This window comes from Rana temporaria, chromosome 1 (genome assembly GCF_905171775.1).
Source record: "Rana temporaria chromosome 1, aRanTem1.1, whole genome shotgun sequence".
Taxonomy (NCBI): Eukaryota; Metazoa; Chordata; class Amphibia; order Anura; family Ranidae; genus Rana; species Rana temporaria.
In genome coordinates this window covers 613,620,113-613,646,717 of record NC_053489.1, presented here as the reverse complement: position 1 = coordinate 613,646,717, position 26,605 = coordinate 613,620,113, and the positions used below count along the sequence as shown (strand labels likewise).

General features: G+C 44.3%; 1 protein-coding gene across 1 annotated transcript in view; it reads right to left on the bottom strand.

Moving 5' to 3' along the window:
- Window positions 1-26,285, bottom strand: part of LOC120942432 — a gene marked incomplete at its 3' end in the record, with an annotated part of 85,701 nt that extends 59,416 nt beyond the window's left edge. Inside the window, exons 1-6 of the mRNA XM_040355518.1 lie at window positions 21,686-26,285; window positions 18,983-19,360; window positions 18,328-18,429; window positions 18,092-18,243; window positions 12,484-13,102; window positions 11,205-11,401 (exon numbers count right to left, since the gene is read on the bottom strand). Of these exons, the coding sequence (XP_040211452.1) occupies window positions 11,205-11,401; window positions 12,484-13,102; window positions 18,092-18,243; window positions 18,328-18,429; window positions 18,983-19,360; window positions 21,686-25,724 (5,487 nt within the window). The remainder of the gene's footprint in view (window positions 1-11,204; window positions 11,402-12,483; window positions 13,103-18,091; window positions 18,244-18,327; window positions 18,430-18,982; window positions 19,361-21,685) is intronic.
- Between the last annotated feature and the right edge of the window lie 320 nt (window positions 26,286-26,605).

Sequence of the window (26,605 nt, the reverse complement as noted above, 5' to 3'; positions counted from 1 at the left end):
ACCCCAATTGTCTTCTGAATAATGTTATAAAGCCTTTATCCTCACCCAGGTGCTGCTGTTCCAAATAAGCCCAATATTTTCCTTCTCCCTATGCTCTTAGGAAAAATCAAACAGGCCACAAATAGCATTTCATGTAACTTTCACACAGCGCATGTAGTCTCCCCAGACATTGGCATTTCACTCAACCTCCTGCCATTCTGAAATTGGTTCCTGAACTAGACTTTATATCCTGCGTGGAACTATACTTGGCTCGTAATATTGGTAAGATTGATGTGTATACTTAGATCTGGGCTGCTTGGACTGTGTTCCGAACCTCACAGGACTTCACAGATCGTTTACTGATTTCATAGACTTCTGTGTTGACTTTCCCATTGATGGTGTTCAGGGTGGAAGATTGCCCCTAAAGCCCTGTAAACACGATCGGTCCATCCAATGAGAACGGACCGATGGACCGTTTTCATCGGTTAACCGATGAAGCTGACTGATGGTCCGTCACGCCTACACACCATCGGTTAAAAAAACGATCGTGTCAGAACGCGGTGACGTAAAACACAACGACGTTCTGAAAAAAATGAAGTTAAATGCTTCCAAGCATGCGTCGACTTGATTCTGAGCATGCGTGGATTTTTAACCGATGGTTGTGCCTACTAACGATCGGTTTTTAACTATCGGTTAGGAATCCATTGGTTAAATTTAAAACAAGTTGGCTTTTTTTTAACCGATGGTTAAATAACCGATGGGGCCCACACATGATCGTTTTGGACCGATGAAAACGGTCCATCAGACCATTCTCATCGGTTTAACCGATCATGTGTATGCGGCCTTACCATTCCACTTCAACACCTTCTCCCCTTTGCCCCCCTTCTTTGTGTAGCTCTACCCCCAGAGTTTCTGCTGAATTGTTTTGTGTTTTTTCTGCACACATGAAGATGGCACACCTCCCTCACCCAGCACTTATCGACATACCTTGAGGTATTTCAAATAATTTATTAGGCCAAGCATAGCCTAAAACAAGAGAGGATCAGCAAGTGTATTTATACACACAATTAATAAGACAATAACGTTACTCTGAACTATGTGATTAAGCTGCAGTATTCTGACTAACAGTAAATAACAGAACAGAACTGCATTTACCTAGCAACAGTATGAAAAAGACAGCCCTTATTTGCTATAACAGTCCCTGTTTTGTCACACTGGCCAATGAATGATAAAAGCAGATAAAAGATTGCCTTGTGCAATGTTAGTCTCACTCCAGACCCAGAGCACCCTCTCCTGGGTCTGCGGACATGTACTCTGATTCAGTTCAAGTCCTCAGGTAAGGATAGGAGTTGCTGTGATGTCTCTCTTTCAATCCTGCATTGACAAAACCTCTTCACCTTCCTTACAAACAGAGGGAGTGCTCTCTACTACTGTCTAGTTACACACCCTCACAGGGAGATGGTTCTCTGAGGCAAGGTCCTGCGCAGGGAGTAAAACAATTTGTATCTGTTGCTAAACTTTGTTATACCTGGTCTGAAGGTTTGCTTAAATTTGCTACAGTATATCCATAAGTCACCAATCTATACACTGCACTCTTTTTTCTTGTTTACATTACACCTTACCTTTGTCTGTATGTAAAATTTTAATAAACTGAGACTAAGGGCTGCTTCACACCAGAACGCAGTGCAGGAAAGGCATTGCTCTTCTCATATGGATGCCAATCTATTGTTAACCGCACCCCAAAAGCAGATCACAAATGCAGTGCATTTGCAGGCACCAAATTGCATGGTACCACAGCGTCTTGTGGTTTGGTGAAAAGCAACAAGAAGGCTCTTCTAAGTGCAGTATTCCAACAGTTTAATACACATAAGGTTAACAACGAAACGCGTTACCACCCCACCTGACGCCACTTCCGGTACATGTGTTCCACACGGCGCACGTGCGTTTCACGGTAGTTCTGCTCTTCCCTCCTTCTACAGCTTCTGGTTGGCTTAGCATTGTGGAGTCTATGATAGGAGCCATGAATACTATACTGGCAAGCTTATTTATATATGCTGGATCTTGTAAGTGTTTCTAACTTTATGTGTATAAGAAGCACCCCATTCTCCTTACTTCTTTCCTCATGGTTTGGTGCTGTGCATTTTAGCAGGTACCTGCCTAATTTCAATCCATGAATGGGCCGACTTGTGTGCAACCAGCCTGTTGGGTTTCCCTGCAGCACTACTTTGTTGTGGCAGAACAGAATTATTAGTGTTGCCAGCTCATATCCAGCTTATATCCCATGAGACTTATGCCGTGCACAGACGATCGGACATTCAAACATCAAAACTGTGGATTTTTTTCTGAAGGATGTTGGCTCAAACTTGTCTTGCATACACACGGTCGCACAAATGTTGTCGGAAATTCTGATGGCCAAAAATTGCAGTCACATACAATACATATGACGGCACTATTAAAGGGAAGTTCAATACCTGTCGTGTTAGTAGAAGTTTGGCGAGAGACAATTCGCGCTTTTCAGTCTCATGCTTTTCAGTCCGTTACAGCATAACGAATGTGCCATCTCCATTACAAATGCTAGTTTTACCAGACCGAGCGGTTCTGTCTCATACTTGATTCAGAGCATTCATGGAATTCTGTGCGTTGGAATTGTCCACACACGATCGGAATTTACGAAAACGGATTTTGTTGTCGGAAAATTTGAGAACCACCTCTCAAATTTTTGTTGCTGGAAATTCTGACGGAAAATGTCCGATGGAGCCTACACACGGTCGGAATATACAACCAAAAGCTCCCATCGAACATTTGTTGGCCGAAATTACGAGCATGTGCAGAAAAAAAACAGGCTGTTTGTACTCAAATCAATAGATCAACTTAAGTACAACCAGGGTGCCTATGCATTGATCGAAATTTGGCTCGTCCCTGAACAGGCTGAATTTCGATCCATGTATGGTTGGTTTTACTCTCACTTATTGTGTTGTTACCAGGACAGGGAATCTGTTGATTAGGCACACAGATAGCAACTGCAGTACTTTTCTTTAGCAGGAAAAAAGTTAGACTGTCACACAACCAAACAACAAATACGGCCTAATGCACACTGATTTCTTTCTTGTAAATGCTGTTTATCCTGACAGGAGAAAATCATTGAAAAAAGGTGGAGTCGCGCTAAACGATTGAGAATATCTTAGTGAAAAAATATTAAATGTGTAAAAGTCTGTGAAAAAATCGTATAAATGTAGTCCAAAAAATAATTTAGTAGAGTGAAAAGAAAAACTTTTCTTGCCAAGTCTATGGCCCCATACACACGAGAGAATTTATCCGCGGATACGGTCCAGCGGACCGTTTCCACGGATAAATCCTCTCAAAGATTTCCGCAGATTTCTATGCGATGGAGTGTACTCACCATCGCATTGAAATCCGCGCGGAAATCCTCTGGCGATGACGTGTCGCGCCGTCGCCGCGATTATGACGCGGCGACGGGCGCGACGCTGTCATATAAGGAATTCCACGCATGCGTTGAATCATTGCGACGCATGCGGGGGATCCCTTCGGACGGATGGATTCGGTGAGTCTGTACAGACCAGCGGATCCATCCGTGGGATCCGATTCCAGCGGATAGATATTCTGTGCATGTCGACAAATATCTATCTGCTGGAATTCGGAAATATCCGCGGATAAATATCCGCCGGAGTGTACACACCATAGAATCTATCCGCTGAAACCCATTCGATGGGATTTATCTGCGGATAGATTCTATGGTGTGTATGGGGCCTATGATGTAAAGAAGGTGCTCAGTCTGTGAAGTGTTGGAGACCACTATTGCAATGGATGAAGACAATGTGCAGGCCACCCAAAACGACAATACTGACCCTTACCAGAATCAATGATCCCAACGGATCAAGTAATGCAGAAAATATCACAATCGAGGGGATGGATGTAGCGCGCCACCTAGCGGGGTCCTCAGTAGCCACCGATCACGTCACAGACCATCAGACCAAAAGATCCCAATGCGGATCAAACAAAGCAGGGAAGGTGTAATCCAGCATGAGGGAGTAAACGTCCTAGATATTTAGGTCCTCGAGGTCACCAGTGAAGTTGCAGAATGTCCATAAACAAGAAGAGACTCAGGCCCCGTACACACGACAGAGTTTCTCGGCAGAATTCACCGAGAAACTCGGTCAAAACCCGGATTCTGCCGAGAAACTCTGTCGTCTGTACAGTTTTGGCTCGATGGAGCCGCCGAGGAGCTCGACGAGAAAATAGAGAACATGTTCTCTATTTTCTCGTTGTTCTATGGGAGAAGGCGGCCCGCCGAGCTCCTCGGCGGCTTCATCCCAAAACTCGACGAGGAACTCGACGTGCCAAGCACGTCGAGTTCCTCTGTCGTGTGTACGGGGCCTGATATAGGGTAATACCGCCATAAAATTTAATAAAAAGTAAATGGATACACTTACAATTGCGAAGATAAAATACAGCATAACATCAACAGCCGGCCGGCGTGACAGAACGAGGATTCGCCCTCAGCGTGCGGTGACGTCAGAAGGAGAAAATCATTGGTCTAAACCAGGGGTGCCCAACCAGTGGCCCGGGACCTGCCATCCGCCCGCTCTGCTGATTGTGGCCCGCGACCAGATACCAAGTTACTTAAGTGGCCCTCGTGCTTCAAAAGGTTGGGCACCCCTGTTCTAAACTCACCTAAGCTGCATTTTTTCAACTCATTGTAGTTGAGTTTATCAGAATTTAACAGAGTTTAGAGTTTGGGAGTTTATTTATTTAATTGGCCAGAATTGTAATTTATTCAGGCCATTGAAATAAACAAACACCGAAATGCTAAATGTGCCTAGAGTTTATGCTCATTTATGAGTGTCTATGAGCATTTAACAGCGTCCAAGGTTTTTTGTGGTCAGAATTTCCACACCTGAACGCAATTTTAGGATGTTCAGAAAACAGCCTATAAACTCCTCTGCTGAAAAACTGCTAAAACGTTCATGTGTGCATGGACACATAGGATAGCATAGAGGGATGTTTAAGGGCAGAAAAATAAAGCCTAAACTCACAAAAACGTAAGGACTTATTCATTAACACACATTGCATTGCCATGCCTTGATGTGTTGGATGTGTTGAAACCCAAATGCAGAATGCAGGCCTTTCCCCTACAATCACTTTTAGAATTTGCTCTGTAGATGGTAAAGGAAGCCATCTTAAATGTTTAAAATATTGTTCTACTTCAAGCCATGCTCAACACAACTCTGATCTCCAAAGCTCACTGAAAACAGTTTAGGACAAATAAGACTGCTTAACACTGCAGATGGATGTTGTTAGTCCCTAACATCCAGAGAGTCGTCTACTCATTGACCTGGGTCTCTTTTGCAACAATCATTACCATGATTGCTAACTAAACAACTGGATTTTCAAGTGCAGTGAAGTCGGCACAAAAATAAAAGTGCTAAAAGCCACGCAGCATGCATAATTATATGTGCATAGTGCACGCCTCCCAACTTTTTGAGATGGGCACCTATTAGAAAAAGTATGTGGACATAGGACACACACCCCTGGCATGTCCTCTTGAAGGAGAATTATATAAAAAAAAAAAGATTAGTTATACCCACAAGTGCTTTTTTTTATTTTTTTTATTTACTACTACTATTCCTTTATACTGTCTTTTGCCATTTACAAATGCAGCAATTTAGAAAGAAATTGGAAACATTTTTTTTAATATAAATAGTGCATTTTATACACAACTATATATATGAGACCAAAATGAGGGACGAAAAATTGACAGGGGGGACATTGTTCCAAATCAGGGACATTTGGAAGCTATGCATAGTGATATGTATGTTCTTATAATTAAAAGTATATTTGATATATTGTATTTGGCATGTGGTATACATGGTCTGACCACTAGGTGGAAGTACTTACTGCTCCTGGTGATCCCAAGTATACGTACATGTTTATATTTCACTTAATATGTGATATTTGGAAGTTTTAATTAAATAATGTATTTTTTTTTTACATTTTTATTTTTTACATTTTTTCTTCATTTTTTTTATGTATTTCATTATTTGAGTGTGGATATCACCCAACGTTATTTACCATATAATTGTTGACATCGCTCTTGCTGATATCACCAACATGACATATAAAGCCCCCCTTCAACCCCCACCCTGCATAGCTGTAGGGTGGAAAGTAGTGATTAACAAAAAAACTGGAGGGCAGCGAGCATGCATTCCCCACTTCCTGTATTATACCAATGCTCACCATACCTTTCAAAATTGAATGAGTACTTTGCAAGGAATGGCGGCAAAGCCTCTCCTCCCTTGCAAAGCACCCTTTGTCACAATGAGAAGGGACAAGGGCTTCTTCCACACCTTCATGTATCCCAAAAAGAAGGTGTAGGTAATAGTGAAATGGGGGGGGGACTATCTGTCCCATCCCAGGAAAATTAGTACAGAGTAAAGTGAATAAAAACACCATCACTAAATAAAAAATATACTTACCAGTTTTGAAAATATTGTCCCCAGAGGTAAATCCAGCAATAATTAAGTCACCTAGCATTTTATCCATCAATCAAGTCACCCAGTCGGGTAATCCATATCACTCATGATGACCCGTCGCCTGCCGATCTGTACTTGCTGCACTCCCACCGCACAATGACAGATTTTGAGTTGTGGTAATTTATATTTACTGCCAGGAATCCTGGGTGACATCATTGACCAAATTTGATATCACCACAGCCAATAATCAAGGGTGCTTGGATTTAGGTTTTGCTGATTTTCAGCCTGTTCGACCAAACTGTTGACAAATCCAACATTGACATTTTCAAGTAACACAACTCATGGCATGCCATACACTACAATATAGGTGCCCAGAGGTATCCTGGCTATTTTAGGACCCTGGTAATACTCCTGTACTGCAAACCAAGATATGTGTGTGAGCCGCTCAGGCTGTATGGCAATGAAGTCCTGTGTTGCAGCAAATAGAACAACTCCAAGTCAAAGTGTTTCAGAAACCACAAAATTAAAGTCTGAGATAATTACTCAAAAATTTGTGAAAAATCTTACCTGAAAATCAGAAATGTACATGGAAAATTACATTTAAATTACATAAAAATTATGTAAGAAACAGTTTTATCACTAAGGCCTCGAAAACTGGCACGGAATATTCCTCTTTACTTGGAGTAGGCCAATGATGTAACGGAAACAGAAGTGGAAGTTGAAGAGTGCGCAGCATTCCAATATGCCAGCATGACCTTCGTGAGGACAGCCTGATGGCAGCAAACTCCATACTTTGAGCAATCAGCAGATGCTGGCTTGCACAGAACTATCATCTGGATATATTAGTGCTGAACATATCAAGAGAACTACATACTAGTAAACATAAAGGAAAACCTTAAACATGAAAGGTTCCCCTGCAGAACTCTTCCCCTGAAAATTACAGTTGCCTGTCTATCATGTTGGCTATCTGGGCGACTGGCTTGGCACAAGTAGAAAAGGGCTTCTTTCTGACTTTTCAGATCTGTATTCTGGTTCTGGGTTTTTGGCCTGGTCTTGTGCCAGGTGTGCTTTAAGGCACAAGTGTGACGGCATTTCCAGATGCTATTAAATAAGTAGGTAGATAGATAGATAGATTGTAGGGATAAGTGAATCTGCCCAAGAAAGTTGGGCATGGCTGTGGCTTTGCTTTTAGCATCCTACATAAAAAAAATACCCTATCAACACAAAGTAAAAGCAAACAAAATTCCACCCCTGAAACAAAAAGCCAACTCCTAATACCACCTTCAAACTTCCATGTTTCAGTCTTGTGAGAAGCCATATATAAGACAGAGGAACCATGCCGGTCAATGGACTTAAAGAAATAGATTTTACTGTAAATACAAAAATTGTATTATTACATACACAGTGTGTGTGTGTGTGTGTATATATATATATATATATATATATATATATATATAATCTCCCTTTATTGTTAATTGAGGGACAAAGAAATCTAGTAATCCTTAAATATTTGGGACATCCAAAAGCAGTATAACTAAGGGATGGGCAATAGTACTGAAAGATCCAACAGATGTGGACAATGAAACGATACTGAGGAGGACTGGTTGATTAACAGCAGTAACAGGAAGGTGTTTTTTACCTCTAAAACGAATGGCAGAAGAAAGAGTGCGGATGACAACATCACTTAGTGTCCTCAACCTTAACCAATTCTGTTGTAAGATGGTGGTGACGGAAATTTTAAAATGGCATCCAACGGGACCAACTGTGAGGTAGCTCCCAGTGCTTCAGTCTGACCAGCCTTACTTACTACGTGAGTCCTGAAGAGCACTCTGGGCCAGATTCACAAAGCAGATGCGCCGACTTAACTCGAGATGCGCGGCGTAATTGAAATTTGCGCCGTGCGTATCTTTGCGCCGTATCCTCAAAACGAGATACGCCTGAAATCCAGGTTTTTCCGTCCTACCTAAAATAATTACACCGGCACTTCCTAGCGCGCAAAATACGCTAGACACACTGCTGTTTTGATAGGCAAAGATGCAAATGAGGGAGATGAGGCGATCCACAAAATTAAGTGTGTGCGGCGTAGATTACGCCCTGTGCGTTTCTGTTAGTTTCATGGTGTAAAATTACACTTTATAAAAGGTGCCCTAATTTTACACCAGCCGTGTAAAGGTCAGCTAAAGCAACACCATTAAGGAAGAGCTGAGCACACACACTTGCTGGACTACAATCTGTATGCCAACATGCCAGGGGCATCCATGCGCATAGCTATACTAGTGACTTTAGTAACCGAGGGTACCCCCTCTTCTGAGGGAACAGCAGTCAGGAGACGCCTCGCAGAATGCATCTTTGCACAGAAAAACACACACATTAATCATGGCACAATGAGAATGCATGAATGCACACCCACTGTGGTCCCTAGACACAGACACATCACATGCACATCTAATTGGATTAGATCAAAGTACCCCCAATGGTACTTGGGAGCAGTAACGCCACGCCACGGCTCCAATTATGTCACTGTGCATTCATACACCATTCACATGGACCTGGGATCACTTCTCCCTGGTCCTGGGGATCCCTACTCCACCAAAAATGAGGGTGACACTCTTATTTAATCAGGAATGCCACCCCCACATTCATACATCATTCACACACATAAAACAAATCATAAGTACAGTATACTTAAAAAAAAAAAAAAAATCAAAAATCAAAAGTACCCCCAAAAATTAACGGCGGCGGCGTAAGCAACGCCTGGGCCGCCCATGGGCACGGCCACGGCCCACCAGGGGAGACTCCTGGGGGGGGTGAGCAGGGGAAGGAGGAGACTCATTGGGGGGTGGGCAGGGGAAGGAGGAGACTCCCCTGGTGACTGTCCTCTTGCTGGCCTGCCCTCCAAGGCCACTGCTATCCTGGTCAGACTGAGAGTGAGGGCAGCCGTATTGGCCTGGACAGCCCGGGTATTGTCCTGGACAGCCTGGGTCAGGGCACTCACCTCCTGGGCCACGCCTGTTGTGGCGGTCTACAGGTCACACAAGCATGTGATGACCGCCAAGGAGTTTGTGGCCACATCAGAGAGTGACTCCTTAATTAAGCCCAGGCTGTCCTCTATCTGGGTCAGAGTCTGTTTGATCTGACCCAGATGGCGGGTCTGCCGGGCATTGTCCCTCTGCAGACTGGCCGGCAGACGCTCGGCCACCCCCCTGGTCTCATGGGTCGCCATCCTGCCTGCAGTCGAGTCTTGTGGCCTGGGAGAAGGGGAGAGAGAGACCCTTGTGGGTTGAGGCCTGTTGGGGGACGAGTGGGAGGGGCTACCCCTGATGGTGGCCTGACTGCTGCCAGCCTGAGGGGTAGCCTCAGGGGTAAACAAATCCGAGGCCAAAAGGACTTCCCTGGCAATGTCCATATCTTCATCCTCAGCCTCCACCCCCTCATCCTCCTCCCCCTCAACCTCCTCATGAGGGGAGGTGTGGCCACTCCCCTCCCCTGGGGACTCCTGCCATTCTTGGGACTCTTCTGCAGCCTGTTGTCCTGGGGATGGTGCAGCAGCCTGGCCTGATGGCCCAGCAACCTCCTGGCCTGATGGCCCAGCAACCTCCTGGCCATCTGTGGAGGACACAAAACATTCACAGGTTGGAGGATCCACACACTTGGCACATCTTCCCTTCCCCCACCCACACATGCTAATCACCAGATAGAAAAACCCCAAAATTACCTGTCCTCACAGGTGAATCAGATTGATAGCCAGGCAGGCCCACCACCTGCTGTGGGTGGAAACACCGGGCCACTGCCCATTCCTCTTAAGATCGTTTATCTTCTTTTGAATCCCACCGGGGGTCCTCGTCTCCCTCCCCCCGCCGCATTGATCTGATCCGTAATTTTTTGGATGATCTCCTTCCTCCTGGCCGGGGGGGGTGTTCCGGCTCTCAGGGCCATGCAAATAACGCCCATATCGGGTGATGGCCCTAGCAAGTATCTGCTTCTCTGTGGTAGAAAAATTAAGCTTCCTGCGCTTTGGTGCCATAACACCCACCACTCAGCAACAACAAAAAACAAACACAACAAACAAACACAAACACTCACACAACAAACAAACACAAATACTCACAGAAGAAACACACACAAAAATCAAACCACACAAGCAGACAGCTACTACAAATTAAAAAACAAACACGGAAAAAAACAAACAGAAAATACACTCAGAAAAAAAACACAGCTACTACACTCTACTACTCCTCCAAAACTTTTAACTAACACTAAACTCACCAACACACACCAACAGACGATAGAGCAGAAGCAACTTGCTCTAGGAAAGGGGAACACAGGGATGTACTTTTGAAAGGGAAGTGTGTTTGTCTGGGGCTATTTATACACAGGGCGATTCTCAAACTAAGTACGCTTGGTCTTTTACCTATCTCACTGATTGCACCGAGCCAAGTTCTGCACATGCCCAGTGAGGTGCAGATTCGTGCGCGCATGCGCAGTACGGCCGGCCCTTCATTTGCATGGGGTCACGGCTCATTACAATGGAGCACGCCCACTTCCTTCCCACTTGCAATAACCCTGCCTTACGCCTCGGGATTTAAGTTACGCTTGCGCAATTTTGGGCGCAAATGCGCTGTGGATACGGCACTTACGACACCAAATTAGGGCGCCGTAACTTAAATGACATAAGTTTTGAGTAACTTAATTTGCGCCGCTGATTGTGAATCTGGCCCTCTGTGTCTAACTAACACAGTGCACAAAGGCCTGGAAAGCTCCACAATGCAGAGCCCAGTCCCCAAAGGTTGCATTCCAGGTTAGCTCCACGATCTTCCAGTGGGACCTGGGTAAGGCCTCCAAAGCTATTGGTGAGTAAGAGTCAATTGGGATACTAGAATTTTTGAAGTCTTGACTGAAGTCTTGATTAAAGTCACGTAAGAAAAAAATATCTGTGATGTATAAAGCAGGTTGATGAATAAATAAATTTGAATAATAAGGTTAGCAAAAAAAAAATATTTATATACCAGTTGTGCTCATAAGTTTACATACCCTGGCAGAATTCATGATTTCTTGGCCATTTTTCAGAGAATATGAATGATAACACAAAAACTTTTCTTTTACTCATGGTTAGTATTTGGCTGAAGCCATTTATGATCAATCAATGGTGTTTACTCTTTTTAAATCATAATGACAACAGAAACGACCAAAATTACCCTGATCAAAAGTTTACATACCCCAGTTCTTAAGACTGTGTATTGCCCCCTTTAACATCAATCACAGCTTGAAGTCTTTTAGGGTATTTGTGGATGAGGCTCTTTATCTTCTCAGATGGTAAAGCTGCCCATTCCTCTTGGCAAAAGCCTCCAGATCCTGTAAATTCTTGAGCTGTCTTGCATGATCTGCACATATGAGATCTCCCCAGAGTGGCTCAATGATATTGAGGCTTGACATGGCCATTCCAGAACTTTCAGTTTATTCTGCTGTAGCCAATGACAGGTCGATTTTTTTTGATAACATACTGCATTCATCTTGCCATCAATTTTGACTAAATTTCCTGTGCCTTTGTAGCTCACACATCCCCAAAACATCAGCGATCCACCTCTGTGTTTTACACTAGCAATGGTGTACCTTTCATCATAGGCCCTGTTGACTCCTCTCCAAATGTAGCATTTCTGATTTTGGCCAAAATGCAAACATTTTGGTCTCATCACTCCAAATGACTTTGTGCCAGAAGGTTTGAGGCTTGTCTCTGTGCTGGTTGGCGTATTGTAAGCGGGATACTTTGTGGCATTTGCGTAGTAATGGCTTTCTTCTGGCGACTCACTCGACCATGCAGCCCATCTTTCTTCAAGTGCCGCCTTATTGGGCATCTTGAAACTATCTATTTCACCTGAAGTTAGTTGTGGGTTTTTCTTTGAAATTCCGGCAAGGTGCGAGGATTCCCAAATCCTTGTAGGACAATAACATCGGGAGCTCTCTTCAATACAGGCAGAAGAGGGGAGAGCAGGCATGGGACTAATGACACTGGTACCTGGCACTCGAATCTCCCATGTTAACTGTGGGACACCCACAAGTGGTGCGGCATGGCCGAAGCGTTTCTTGCGTCTATGGGAGTTGTTGGCTCGGGAGCTTTTACCCCACGAAGACTCAGGAAACTCCAGTTTGAACCATCTATCATCCCTATCGTCAGACAAAGAGTCCAAGTCCAATGTGTCACACTCCTCTGTGGGCAGACAAGTACATCCTCCGGCTAAGACATTGGCTGTATCACTCTTGCTCACAGGCAGGCCTCGACCACAGCCGTGGGAAGCCTGAGCGGGGCCCATCTTGGTGTTAGCGTGCCACACAGAGACCACATTGGTTGGTGCTGTCTCCGGTATGGCATCTGCTTCCACACTAGGCACGCACTTTGTAACATCCACATCGCTTACCTCTGGTGATGCGGTTGGGGTAGCAGCCGATGGCAAGGTCAATGTGGATGAAACGGTCACCACCTCTGGATCAGCGACTACTGTATTTGGGGAGGGTTCCAGCCATGGGGCCTCCTCCTCCGCAGTCACAGTCCCAGTGATCCAGTCTACCTTGTACTCCCGGGGAAACTCGGAGTCGGTGGTTCCAATTCGAATAGGTAACTCCACCACCTCTTGCATCTGGAAAAAGGCAAAAGATGGGCGGCCAGCTCCGAACTGCGGGGGCAGGAAGGTCCGAGGGCCTCCACGCTACCGCAGGAAAACAGGACGAACTTCCCCTGGGTCCGCATTCGAATTCTGGTATCTGTCAGGGGGACTCCAGCAGCAGCAGACATCACGTTGACTCCCGGCACAGACATCGGGGGTCGCAGCTTTCCTAATGGCGTTGATGGCACAGACATGTTCGCACGACCTTCTCTTGTGGGCGGGCAATCACTCTGTCAGTTGGCCCCAAACACAGTCTGCGTCTCATGCAGGGGTGGGTGACTCCTCCCACCTGAGTTATTTCCTTTACACGTGGAAGGCGCACATGGCTTCGCCGCACGTGCGCCCAGCTCCAATGGTGACATTAATGCCGCGTACACACAATCGTTTTTCGGCATGGAAAAAAACTACGTTTTTCGGCATAAAAAAATACTGAGTTTTTCCAGCTTCATCATTAAAACGACGTTGCCCACACACCATCGTTTTTAAAAAATGCTCTAGCAAAGGGCGGTGACGTACAGCACGTACGACGGCACTATAAAGGGGCAGTTCCATGCGGATGACGCCACCCTTGGTGCTGCTTTTGCTAATTTCGTGTTACCGCGTGTTAGTAAACGTTTGGTGAGAGACGATTCGCGCTTTTCAGTCTTCGTGCTTCAAAGATCGTTTTCTGTCATTCAGTTGGTGCTTTTGGGTTCGTATCTGTCTTTCAGTGCTTGTAGTCAGTTCGTATCTGTTTTTGCAATGCGTTCTGGTCCGCTTGTTACTGTTTTTGAGCTCGTTCTTCAGAGGCCTCGATGTTCCTCAGTGCATTCTTTTAGTCCGATCTGATTTGCCGACCGTTATCTAGCCATGTTACGGGCAGTGGCGGCTGGTGCTCTATTTTTTTGGGGGGGGCGCAAACAAAACCCCAGTCAACCCCCCCCCCCCCGCCACTCGCAGACAATGGGACCTGCAGACAGACAGAGAGACAGATAGATAGATAGACAGACAGATAATAAAACAAATAGATAGATAGATAGATAGATAGATAGATAGATAGATAGATAGATAGATAGATAGATATAGATAGATAATTAGATAGATAAATAGATAATTAGGCAGATAGCTATAGATAGATAGATAGATAGATATAGATAGATAATTAGATAGATAAATAGATAATTAGGCAGATAGCTATAGATAGATAGATAGATAGATAGATAGATAGAGGGAGGGGGAGGGAGCGAGAGATAGAGCTATATATAATTAGATAGATAATTAGATAGACAGATAGACAGACAGACAGATAGATAGAGAGACATAGCTAGATATAGCTATAGATAAATAGATAATTAAACAGATAGATAGATGGAGGGAGGGGGAGAGAGATAGAGCTATAGATAATTAGATAGATAGATAGATAGATAGATAGATAGATAGATAGATAGATAGATAGATAATTAGACATACAGATAGATAATTAGATAGATAATTAGACAGACATATAGATATAGATAATTAGATAGATCGATAGATAGATAGATAGATAGATAGATAGATAGATAGATAGATAGATAATTAGACATACAGATAGATAATTAGATAGATAATTAGACAGACATATAGATATAGATAATTAGATAGATCGATAGATCGATAGATAGATAGATAGATAGATAGATAGATAGATAGATAGATAGATAGAGCTGTAGATAGATAAAGAGATAGAGCTGTAGATAGATAATTAAACAGACAGATATATAGATATAGATAGAGATAGATAATTAGATGGATATAGATAGATAATCAGACAGACAGGTAGCTATAGATAATTAGATAGACAGACAAATAGATAGATAGATAGATAGAGACATAGAGATATAGAGCTATAGATAGATAGATAGATAGATAGATAGATAGATAGATAGATAGATAGAGACATAGAGCTATAGATAGATAGATAGATAATTAAACAAACAGACAGACAGATAGATATAAATAGATAATTAGGCAGATAGCTATAGATAGATAGATAGATAGATAGATAGATAGATAGATAGATAGATAGATAGATAGATAATTAAACAGACAGATAGATATAGATAGACAGACAGACAGATAATTAGATAGATAAATAGATAGATAATTAGACAGAGGTAGCTAATAGATAGATAGATAGATAGATAGATAGATAGATAGATAGATAGATAGATAGATAGATAGATAGATAGAGACATAGAGCTATAGATAGAGAGATAGATAGATAGAGAGAGATAGATAGATCTATAGAGAGAGAGAGAGATAGATAGAGCTATAGATAGAGAGATAGATAGATAGATAGAGACATAGATAGATAGAGACATAGAGCTATAGATAGAGAGATAGATAGAGAGAGATAGATAGATCTATAGATCGAGAGATAGATAGATAGAGCTATAGATAGAGCTATAGATAGAGCTATAGATAGATAGATAGATAGATAGATAGATCTATAGATAGAGCTATAGATAGAGAGATAGATAGATAGATAGATAGATCTATAGATTGAGAGATAGATAGATACAGCTATAGAGAGAGATAGATAGATCTATAGAAAGAGAGATAGATAGATAGATAGATAGATAGAGCTATAGATAGAGAGATAGATATATCTATAGATAGAGAGATAGATAGATAGATAGATAGATAGATAGATAGATAGATAGATAGATAGAGCTATAGATAGAGAGATAGATAGATCTATAGATAGAGAGATAGATAGATCTATAGATCGAGAGATAGATAGAGCTATAGATAGATAGATAGATATATCTATAGATAGAGCTATAGATAGAGAGATAGATAGAGAGAGAGATAGATAGATCTATAGATCGAGAGATAGATAGATCTATAGATCGAGAGATAGATAGAGCTATAGAGAGAGATAGATAGATCTATAGATAGAGAGAGAGATAGATAGATAGAGCTATAGATAGAGAGATAGATAGATCTATAGATAGATAGATAGAGCTATAGATAGATAGAGAGATAGATAGATAATTAAACAGATAGACAGAGAGAGAGAGAGAGAGAGAGAGAGAGAGACAGAGAGAGAGAGAGAGAGAGAGAGAGAGAGAGAGGGGGGACAGGCAGGACAGTCAGATAGATTAGATAGGCAGACAGAGATAAGAGATTTGTAAAGCACAGCTGCAGGACGCAGGCACTCTAAGTCCTCACACACATACAGGAGATGTGAAGCACGGCACCCTCCCCCCTCCCTCCTGTCCACACTCAGTCCGATCACAGTACAGGCTGAGCATACAGCACAAGGTGCTGGACTTGGATGGGGTGGACAGGGACACTGGACAGGACAGACAATGAGACAAATAAAGTGTTTTTAATAAGTTACTTACCTTAGTCCTCCTGGAGTCAAAAGCGAAAGTAACACTGCCCTGGGGAAAGCACCGCCCATTTCCTTCTGCAGTGAGGAAGCAGCAGGACCCAATTAGAGAGGAGAGTGGAGACACTGGAGAGTGATTGGCTCATGGCGCACAGCACATAGCCACAGAGCTTAAAAAAAAACTGCAAATGAAGCGTCTTGCCTGCTGCATTGGCATGACGCTTCAATGATGCTATAGCAGTGCTCTGAGTCTTTGACCGGCGCCCACCCTGAACATGCACCGTCTTAAAGGACCTTTTTTTTTTCTTAAAGGGCCCAAAAAAAAAATTTTTTTTTTCATTTTTTTTTTTACTGGCTTTGGGGAGAGGGGGGGCGGCGCCCATGCGCCCCCTATGGACGGGCCGCCACTGGTTACGGGTACGTTCTCGTCGCCGAGATCGTGCTGTGCTTGGTGCAGGGATTTGTGCTTTATCCCGGATCCGGTCCATGAACAGGGTGAGGAGGAGTTTGTGGGCCAAGAATTGGTTTCTCTGCAGGAACCAGTTCTCTCATATGCCTCTGCTGTGGGAGATCGAGGAAAATAACCCTGATGATTTCAGGAATTTTCGGAGGATGTCTGACCCCGTATTCCAGCAGCTTTTGGCTTAGTTGTCGCCATATATCACCAGGCAGGACACCGTTATGATCCCGGAGACCTGTTCTGCTATAATACAGGTTCTGCAGGAGGACTATATTAAGGTATGTTTTGTCCCTTAGCCTCACAATCTAACTGTAATCAACCTGGCAGAATATACATTGAACCATGTCATACTTTGCTGCTGCATATTGCACAATTTCTTAAAGAGACACTCAACAAACTACCTGACACTTGTGCCTGATGAGGCCATTGATGTTCCAGTGGCGGCCCGTGAGGCTGGCCAATGCAGGCTTGGCCCCCCAAAGCGCCCGTGCTGTGTGGCAAAAATATGTCGATTATTTTATGGGTAGGGGCGCCATTCCAATGCCAGATCTTGGCTGAATAAATTAAGTTTTTTGGAAAGAAAAAGTCTGGTATTTTTCTTTTTTTTTTCTAATTTGGGTTTATTGTAGCTTTCTCCTAGGTTATCATAGTTCCATGTTTATTTTCCTGTACTAAATACCCTTCATTGTCAATGTAAACACCACAAATCTAGATTTGTTCTTTTAGACAGCATTGATATAATAATAAGCCACACATTGTTGAGTATCCAAAAGTATTTATTGTTTCACATTTAAAATGCGTCATTATTTTTATTTTATTTTTTATCCAAAACTATCTTGTTATAATTTTTTTTTTTTAAATAATTTATTTTGTTATTTTTTTAGAGATATCTTTTTTTTTTCCAAGATACAGTATCTTTTTTTGGTGTATTTTGTTGGAGAATCACAAAATAAAAAAAGTTCTAGTTAAAACGCATGAACAATGACCAACTTTTTAGCATTTGTCATTGTTCATGGGTTTTAGCCAGAAAACTAGAGATTCCACTTTAAAAAATTAAAAACCAAACATGCATATAAAAACACATAAAACATTAAAAGTATTTTTTTTTTTTTTTTTTGTAAACCCTCCTCAGAACATCCATTACATTTTTTAGTCTTCGCTCCACCTTTTTGTTTTTTTCTCTTATCTGCCCCAAACATATATGGATGTCCTCGATGTCAGCCCTGCAGGCCAACACCTCTCCAATTAACAGCTGGGCGCTGTATGTATCCAAGCCATCACCAGCACGAAAACCTCCTGAAATTTGGAAACAAACCATGTATTAATTAAAATTATGCAGGACTACATCTATTACCTGAAGCTGTGGTGTATGACACTGACCTGTTGTGGTGGCAATTTCCACTTCCTTCACATCCCCCGGGGGTGGGGCTTGGGTAGAATGTGTGGGGTTTCTCTGCTCCTGTCTGGAAGCTTTATCGCACCCTATGAGATTGTAAAAAAGGCAAACATGATTCAAAAAGATTAGAGACCTGAAAGAGGAATATGAATCATTCTCAAGTATCCACTGGATCACCTGTGTGTGACACCCTAAATAGGTTGTTCTTGTGGCCAACACTTGTGCTACTGAGTCCACATGTATAACCAACTGCTGAGGATACTCTCCTTTTACTGTATATTGACTTAAGTTGGATTATTTAAATAGTTAAGAACACATCTACATTAAATAAAAAATTGGTCTCACATAAATTCGCTCATTCGCTCACTATTAATAAAATACGTTCTTTTTGTCTGATACAGTGTAAACTCCCATTTGTCCATGCCTAAATAGGCATGATGACATTTCCTAAACACTGTATCAGACAAAAAGATTGTATTTTATTATTAGTGAGCGAATGAACGACGACTCATACGACCAATTATTGTGCCCACAAACATGAAACTTGAGACATCTTGAACTGTATGTACAACCTGAAAGAAAAAGCACATGCCGCACAATAATAAAAAACTAATCAGAGTACACATGAAAATTACTTACTTCTTCTAATGAGTCTTTTAATCTTCTCCATTTGCTCCGGCTTCCTTAATTTTAGGTCAGACCACCTTTTGCGGAGCTGTTCTTTTGACCTGCGCACCCCAAATTTATGGTGGAGACTCTTCACCACTTTTTCCATGATTTGGGCCTTCACCTTGTTGGGATATTTGTAAGGGCCATGTTTCCCATCGTAATCCTCCCTCCTTAATATTGCCACCATTTCCACCATCTCCTCAAACGCCATATTTGTGGCCTTGTACCTCCTGCTCCTGGATCTGGTGTGTGCTACCGCCTGGCTTCGCTCCTGGCTTGAGGTTGCCATTTGCTCCACGTCCTCTATGTTGTTTTGCATTAAACGTCCGAGAAGGGGCGGGGAAAGTACTAGAACGAACGTCAGGGGCAGGGAAACGTGCAGAGCTTCACGCATGCGCAGTGTATAAAGGGATACCGCGTGAGTGAAAACGGCGATCACAGTCTGTGGAAAAAGGCAGAAGAAACGACCGAGTACTACGACGGTACGTAACTTGATTTTGGACCTTATTAGTGATCAGTGGATGAGTTTGTGGGCTAGATATGGGGAGAAAGCTTAGTAGTAGAGGCTTGACTGACAGTAGCTTTTTTGATTAATTTTGACTTGCAGAAATTATTCAAAGGTGAAGGAATCTCCCTATACTGTGGCAAACTGAAAGCACACTTAATAAAAACAAACAGGCCAGGAAGAAATCACTGGAGACCCTGCTTGTATTTGTAAAGACAAGGGTCCCCAACGCCACAATGAAGACTGTGAGCAAAAAAAACTCTACCTTTAGGGGCACCTACAGGACCCAACGCTCACAAGTCCTGGCCACAATGAGATCTGGAGCTGCAGCTGACAGTATCTATAAACCATTATAAAATTTCCTGGATGACCACCTGGAGTCCAGGACATTCCTTTCTACCCTTCCCCCAAGAGGGAGCTCCAGTTTTCCCTGCAGTCAATCCTCCAGTCTTCCCTGCAGGCAAGAGCAGGCAACCTCTGAGGAAGAGCCAGAGTTCCTGGAGGAGCCAGATTGTGACCCATGGAGCCAGGTATTGCATTTTGCTCTACATTTTTGGGAATCAAAGTATAATAATGATGTCAAATTGATGTTACTAGTGATCCAAATTTGAAAGGATTGAACAAAAAGTGTTGAACATATCAATAGACAGTAGTGGCCAAACATGATGGGGACAAGAATGGAAAATGCTGGGGTCAGAATGATTGTGTGAAAATGTCAGGGACGCCATCAGGGGGGTACAGGCAGTACACCTGTAAGTGGCCCAGGACGGCAACCCCCCTTTTTTATAAGATTTTTTTAATATATATGTAGCACTTACCCCCGAAGGAGCTGCTGGTAATTGATTGGGCCTGTACTCTGCTTTTCTACCCCAAATAATTTGTCTCAACCCGCTTGACACAGCTGTGTAACAGTGTGGATGTGAAACCTTCACTAAACGGAACAACCCCACATAACAGTGTGTATATAGTGTACCTTTATCGCTATCTGGGCATCCGTTGTTCCACCTGTTAGAATAATGAACAAGCCTCACACCAATTGTGATCAACCAAAATGTAAGTTTACTGGAACTAGTATAAAGACAGTAGTTATAATAACTGCATCAACATACAACTTACTATAATAGTGCAATGAGTGTACACAAATTATTAACACTTAAAGGTCCCTTGAGCCTCTACTGCGGCGCGTCTCCAAGTGGGACTAGTGCTCAGAGTGACAATGCCTTGACACTGGTCACCTTCCCACTTCCAGTACGGCCGCACCAAACATACCAATGCAAGGATATCAACACAGCACAATACAGTTTCTCAAGAGCTTCCCCTGAGGTATAAGGCAGCCTTTTGTCTTACTGTATCCACAGCACAAACCCTCCCAATGAGAAGTGTAGTCTCTGGTCTTCTTTATCTTCGGCTAGCGATTATACTGCAGTGTTTGTAATCCAATGGTTTAACAAGTAATGAAGTAACATAACTGAAGAGTGATAACAATTCCTGCTATACAGCACACTTGTAGATGCCTTTGGTGTAGGTATAACTTAATCATCAGTCAGCCCTCAATGAAGCATAGGCTTTTAAACCTGATTGAACTCAGTCTATTTGAATGAGACCTCCCCGTAGGACTACAGGTCCCAGCAACACTGTGAAATGAGTCTAAGTGTGTTACGGGTGTTAAATAACTTCTGGGCGACAGCCCTCTCACCACTCCAGGTCTGGAAAGTTGTGAACCTCCGCTCCGGCTGTCTCAGTCCTGCTGCCAGTCAGCACTGTCACACTGCTCTGCTCCGCAAGCAAACCGGACATCCACTTGTCTCTGTCAAGGGTCCTGGATCTTCAGACCCGATCACACTGCCTCTCCAGCACACTGTGGTAAGGCAGAGTCAATGGATGTTGTTCTGCTCTGCACAATGTAGGCCCTCTTCTGAACACTCCTTCACAGATCCTTGCAGGCAGACCATGCATCCAGAAGAGACAGAAAATGGCTGCACTCTGCCTTTTATTACCCACCCAGCATGCAGTTCAGCCATTTAGTGTTCATGGGTAAGTGAGTGAGCATTATGGGTAAGTGAGTATCTTCACAGTCAATAAACATTTTCAGCTCTGCCTGTGTAAGTTAATATATCTCTCTCACATTGGCATTTGGCTCCCTCTAGTGGTATGCAATCTTTAGCATTACATGACAAAAATACCAGTGCTACATACTCCCCCTGCTTTAAGTCTTTGGTCCCCAAAGATATTCAAACGCTTAGCTCTATTACACATTTTTGCCTCTAGGCGATTGCACAATACTGACAGAGGAGCCTCCCACCAGTTCTCATGTGATGGGAGACTGTTCTGTGCACTCACAGCTGACACTGTAGTGTCTGGTACAGATGTGTCAAGGGGTGGGTTGGGGTTCTCTCTTTCTGAATTGACAGTAGAGAGACCAGGCATTTCAGAATTTCTTTTGGCAGTAAACCGAGTCTGGTTGGAGCATTCACCCAGCACATCATAAGTTAATCTTTTGGGTGCATGAATCTCTCTTTTAACTCTTTGTCTCTTGGGTGTAGGCACTATCTTCGAGCAGGTACTATCCTCTCCCACTTCAGACTCTTGTACTTCAATGTCATTAAAGGACGAGTGATCCTCAGAATGTCCATTTTGTGGCACAAATTCTGGGGCTTCTGGTCTAAGAATTCCATTGTCCTTTCTTCTTCTGTGGGGTGAACAGTTTGCATCAACTCCTGGCATTTCAGGTGACCACAACCAGCTTATCTCCATCTCCTCCTCCTCACTACCTTCTGTGGCAAGGGATCCAGATTGAGACCTAGTTACAGGTCGAGGTACAGCAGTAGACGTGGACGGTAGTTCCTGTCGTGAAGTTATTCGGACTGCTTCTGTTAGAGGTAGGAGGTGATTCCGGTGCCACATTTTAAATGGTCCTGTACTCCCTTCCGGTTTGATCTGATATACCGGCAGTCCTGGGAGTCGTTTGCATACAATGTACGGCTGTGACTTCCAGCGATCAGCCAGCTTGTGTTTCCCTGGTATGCCCAGGTTTCTCAACAAGACTCGGTCACCAGGTTGTAGATCTTGAATCCGTACCTTGAGGTCAAAGTTCCTCTTGTTTCTACTTCCTCTTGTGTCCGATGTGGCTTGGGCTTTTTCATATGCGGCCTTCAAACTTCTCCGCAATCTGTCTACATACCCTCGGTGAGAAGTCTCTGAGGTGTGGTCCAGAGAAGTGCCAAAAGCCAAATCCACCGGTAGTCTGGCTTCTCGTCCAAACATCAGACGATAAGGCGAATACCCTGTAGCATCACTTACGGTGCTATTGTAGGCATGTACCATGGCTGTGATGTGTTTACTCCACTGTTGTTTTTGTTCAGAGGCCAGAGTCCCCAACATGTTGAGAAGGGTTCGGTTAAACCTCTCTGGTTGAGGGTCCCCTTGTGGATGGTAGGGAGTAGTCCTGGATTTTTTTATGCCTAGTAGATCCAACAGTCGTCTAATAAGGGTACTCTCGAAGTCTCTTCCCTGATCTGAGTGGATCCGTTGAGGCAAGCCATAGTGAATGAAGAATTTTTCCACTAAGGTCTTCGCCACTGTAGATGCCTGCTGATCCCTGGTGGGAAATGCCTGAGCGTATCGGGTGAAGTGATCAGTGACTACCAGGATGTTTCCTTGCCCACTCAGGTCAGATTCCAAACATAGGAAATCTATGCATACTAGATCCATTGGCCCTTGACTCTCTAAATGGCCCATTGGGGCGGCTCTCTGGGGTAAGGTCTTCCTTTGTATGCACCTGAGACAGGAATGACAGTAGCTCTCCACTTCAGTCCTCAAGTATGGCCAATAGAACCTGTCCCTCACCAGTTGGAGAGTCCTTTCTGATCCCAGGTGGCCATGGTGATCATGCAGGGCAATTAATACTTTCTCTCTATGCTTCTCTGGCAAAAACAACTGCCACTTCTCTTCAGAATCTTCAGAGGGGCCCCTTCTGTAGACCACCCCTTGCTGCAGCTGCAACCGATCCCACTCTTTGCGAAGCAGGCGAGCTTCCTTCTGAGCGCTCTGGAGAAGTAGATCAGGGTGTTGGCTCTCCAAAGCCTTCAATACCAGGCCACAAAGGGGATCTTCCTGTTGGTCTCTCCGGAGGTCCTTCCTAGATAGCTTAGGTAGACCCTCCTCCACAATTTGAGTGACATTACAATAGCACTTAGGCACCCCCGCAGCGGACACTCCGACTTCTTCAGCCCTGGCTCCACCTTTCACTTGTTGTTCCGCCCCCTCACAAAGGGCTCTCACACTCTCAGGGGTAAGCTGGGTCCATCCTCCTGAGTGGTCCTGGGAACAGTGGGGCCTTCTGGACAGTGCATCAGCGTCTCGATTCCCAACTCCTGGTCGATATTTCAGGCTGAAAGTAAATGCAGAGAGGGCAGCCAACCATCTATGGCCTGTGGCATCCAATTTTGCTGTAGTGAGCAAGTATGTGAGAGGATTGTTGTCCGTCTTAATCACGAACTCGGCGCCATATAGATAGTCTTTTAATTTGTCTACTACTGCCCACTTCAAGGCCAGAAACTCAAGCTTGTGAGTTGGGTAATTCCTCTCAGCAGGTGTCAGACTCCGGCTCACATAAGCAATAGGTCGTAAATGTCTGTCATACTCCTGATAAAGCACTCCACCTAGTCCATCTCGGCTGGCATCCACGTGCAGTTCGTAGGGTCTGGTAGGGTCTGCATAGGCCAAGACCGGGGCAGTGGTAAGGCTCCACTTCAGCTGTCTAAAGGTCTCTTCGCATTGCGGAGTCCACTGGTCTTCGATGGACTCTTTCTTCTTCCTAGGTCCCTCTTTTGGTTTTCCAGGTTTGTCCGAGTCAAAACCAGCTTCCTCTTGGTTCTTCAACAGCTCAGTGAGTGGATGAGCTATCTTGGCAAACCCTTCTACGAACCTACGGTAGTATGAACAGAACCCTAAAAATGACCTAAGCTCGGTCACATTCGTGGGTCTGGGCCAAGAGGTGACAGCTTCCAGCTTCTGAGGGTCTGTGGCCACTCCTTCGGCGGACACAATGTGGCCCAGGTAACTCACTGAAGGTTGATAGAATTGGCACTTCTCCATGGAGAGCTTCAGGCCTTCATCATGGAGTCTCCTCAAGACTTTCTCCAGGCGCTCTTCGTGCTCCTCCAATGTTCTGCCAAACACTATGACGTCATCCAAATATACCAGCACTTCAATCAGGTTCATGTCACCTACAGTCTTCTCCATCAACCTCTGGAAAGTGGCTGGGGCTCCAGACAGACCTTGTGGCATGCGATTGAATTCAAAGAATCCTACAGGAGTAATGAAAGCGGTCTTCTCCCTATCTTCGGGGTGCATGGGGATCTGGTAGTACCCACTTTTTAAATCCAGCACACTGAACCACTTTGCCCCCGACAGGCTCTGTAAAGCATCTTCTATTCGGGGTGTGGTGTATTGGTCGGGAATGGTCCTTCGGTTCAGTGTCCTATAGTCAATGCACAGTCGTAAAGACCCATTCTTCTTCCTCACTACCACTATTGGGGAAGCATACGGACTCCGAGACTCTCGGATGATTCCTGTCTTCTTCAACTCAGCCAGCTGTTCCCGCAGATCTTCCAAGTCTCCCAATGGAATCCGCCTGACCCTCTCTCTGAAGGGTTTATCTTCCTCCAATCTAATCTTGTGTTCAGCACTTTTTGCAAGCCCCACATCAAACTCACTTTTTGAAAACGCAGTTCTCCATCTCAGGAGCTGAGTTTTTGCTCTCTCCATCCAATCAGGTGTTAGGGGGGTGTTTTTCGGGTAGAACTCTTCCATAGGAATCTCTCCCTCTTGTCCACCCACGATACCATACGATAAGACTGGGGTTGCTTGATTCACCTGCCCCAGCAACACTCTAGCTGGCATCTTCACAGGTGAGGTTGTGGTGTTCCGGACACTGACTGAGACCTTCCCTCCGCTCCGCTTCAGCGCCTTGGTCGATAACAATTCTGGGATTATTTCCAACTCTTTATCTTCCTTCTCTCTGTCCGTCTCAAGGACGATGAAAGGGCCAGGTTGTCTCCAAGTCAGTTTGATAGAAGCTTTCAAACAGACTACTTCACCTGGTTGCACAATCTTCTCACTTCTGTCTAGGCGCCAGATTTTTCCCACTCCTTCCGCCGGGGCTTTCTGCTCATGCAATAGATTCTGGTACACTTGTGCTAGCATTGGGTGTACCTTCGTGGCTGGAGTGCTCTGTACTTGGACAAGCGGTGTCAAAAGTCTTCGGACCAGGTCGGTATTTGTCCCAATGATGAGAGAACTTCTATCAGCCCCTGGGGGGCGGGGACACACCACTGCCAGGGTATCGAAGGTTTCGGCCTTTCCTGCCACACTCGGGTCGAAGGTGAGCTTAATGGGTAGGTAGCCGTCATAAGGGAAATTCTGGGTCCCTAGGCCCCATATTTCCAATTCCTCCAGCTTCTGCAGTGGCAAGTGTCTGAGATGTTTTTCATAAAAGTCACTGTAAAGTAAAGTCACTTGGGCTCCAGTATCCAACAGGGCTTTAGTATAAATCCCTTCCACTTGGATGGGGACAATTGGAGAAGGTCCCACTAGCTCAGGAGGGAATCCATGGGGAGTGGCAGGTTTAGCCTGTTTGGTAGTTTGCACTTTTACGCCTCGCTTCTGTGGGCTCTTGACCGGATTCGGCCTAAGTGTGTCCCCAGGGACCTGGTATGTATGAGGTTGTTTGGAGCTGGCGGTTGTAAGAGGGCGCCCAGCTGGCTCCTTCACTGGGGCCCTCTGAAGTTTTCCGCCGGCTTTTGACGTTTTGTTTCAGGATTTGCCGGGCTTGGGCATACTTGACGGTAGTGTCCAACTCCCCCGCAGTTGAAACAGGTCTTTGGCTTCGCCGGTTTCTCGGTCTGAGCGGCTGTAGGATCCATCGGGGTCTTAGGTGCCGGGACTTCCTCCCTCTGTGGTCCAACCAGCTTAGCAGTCAATAGGGCCATCATTTCCAACATCTCTTTCTGCATTTGAAACAGTTTTGCTAATTCAGACTGGGGCAGATGTTGTACAGGTAAGGACCAGGGCATTTGATCAGTGTT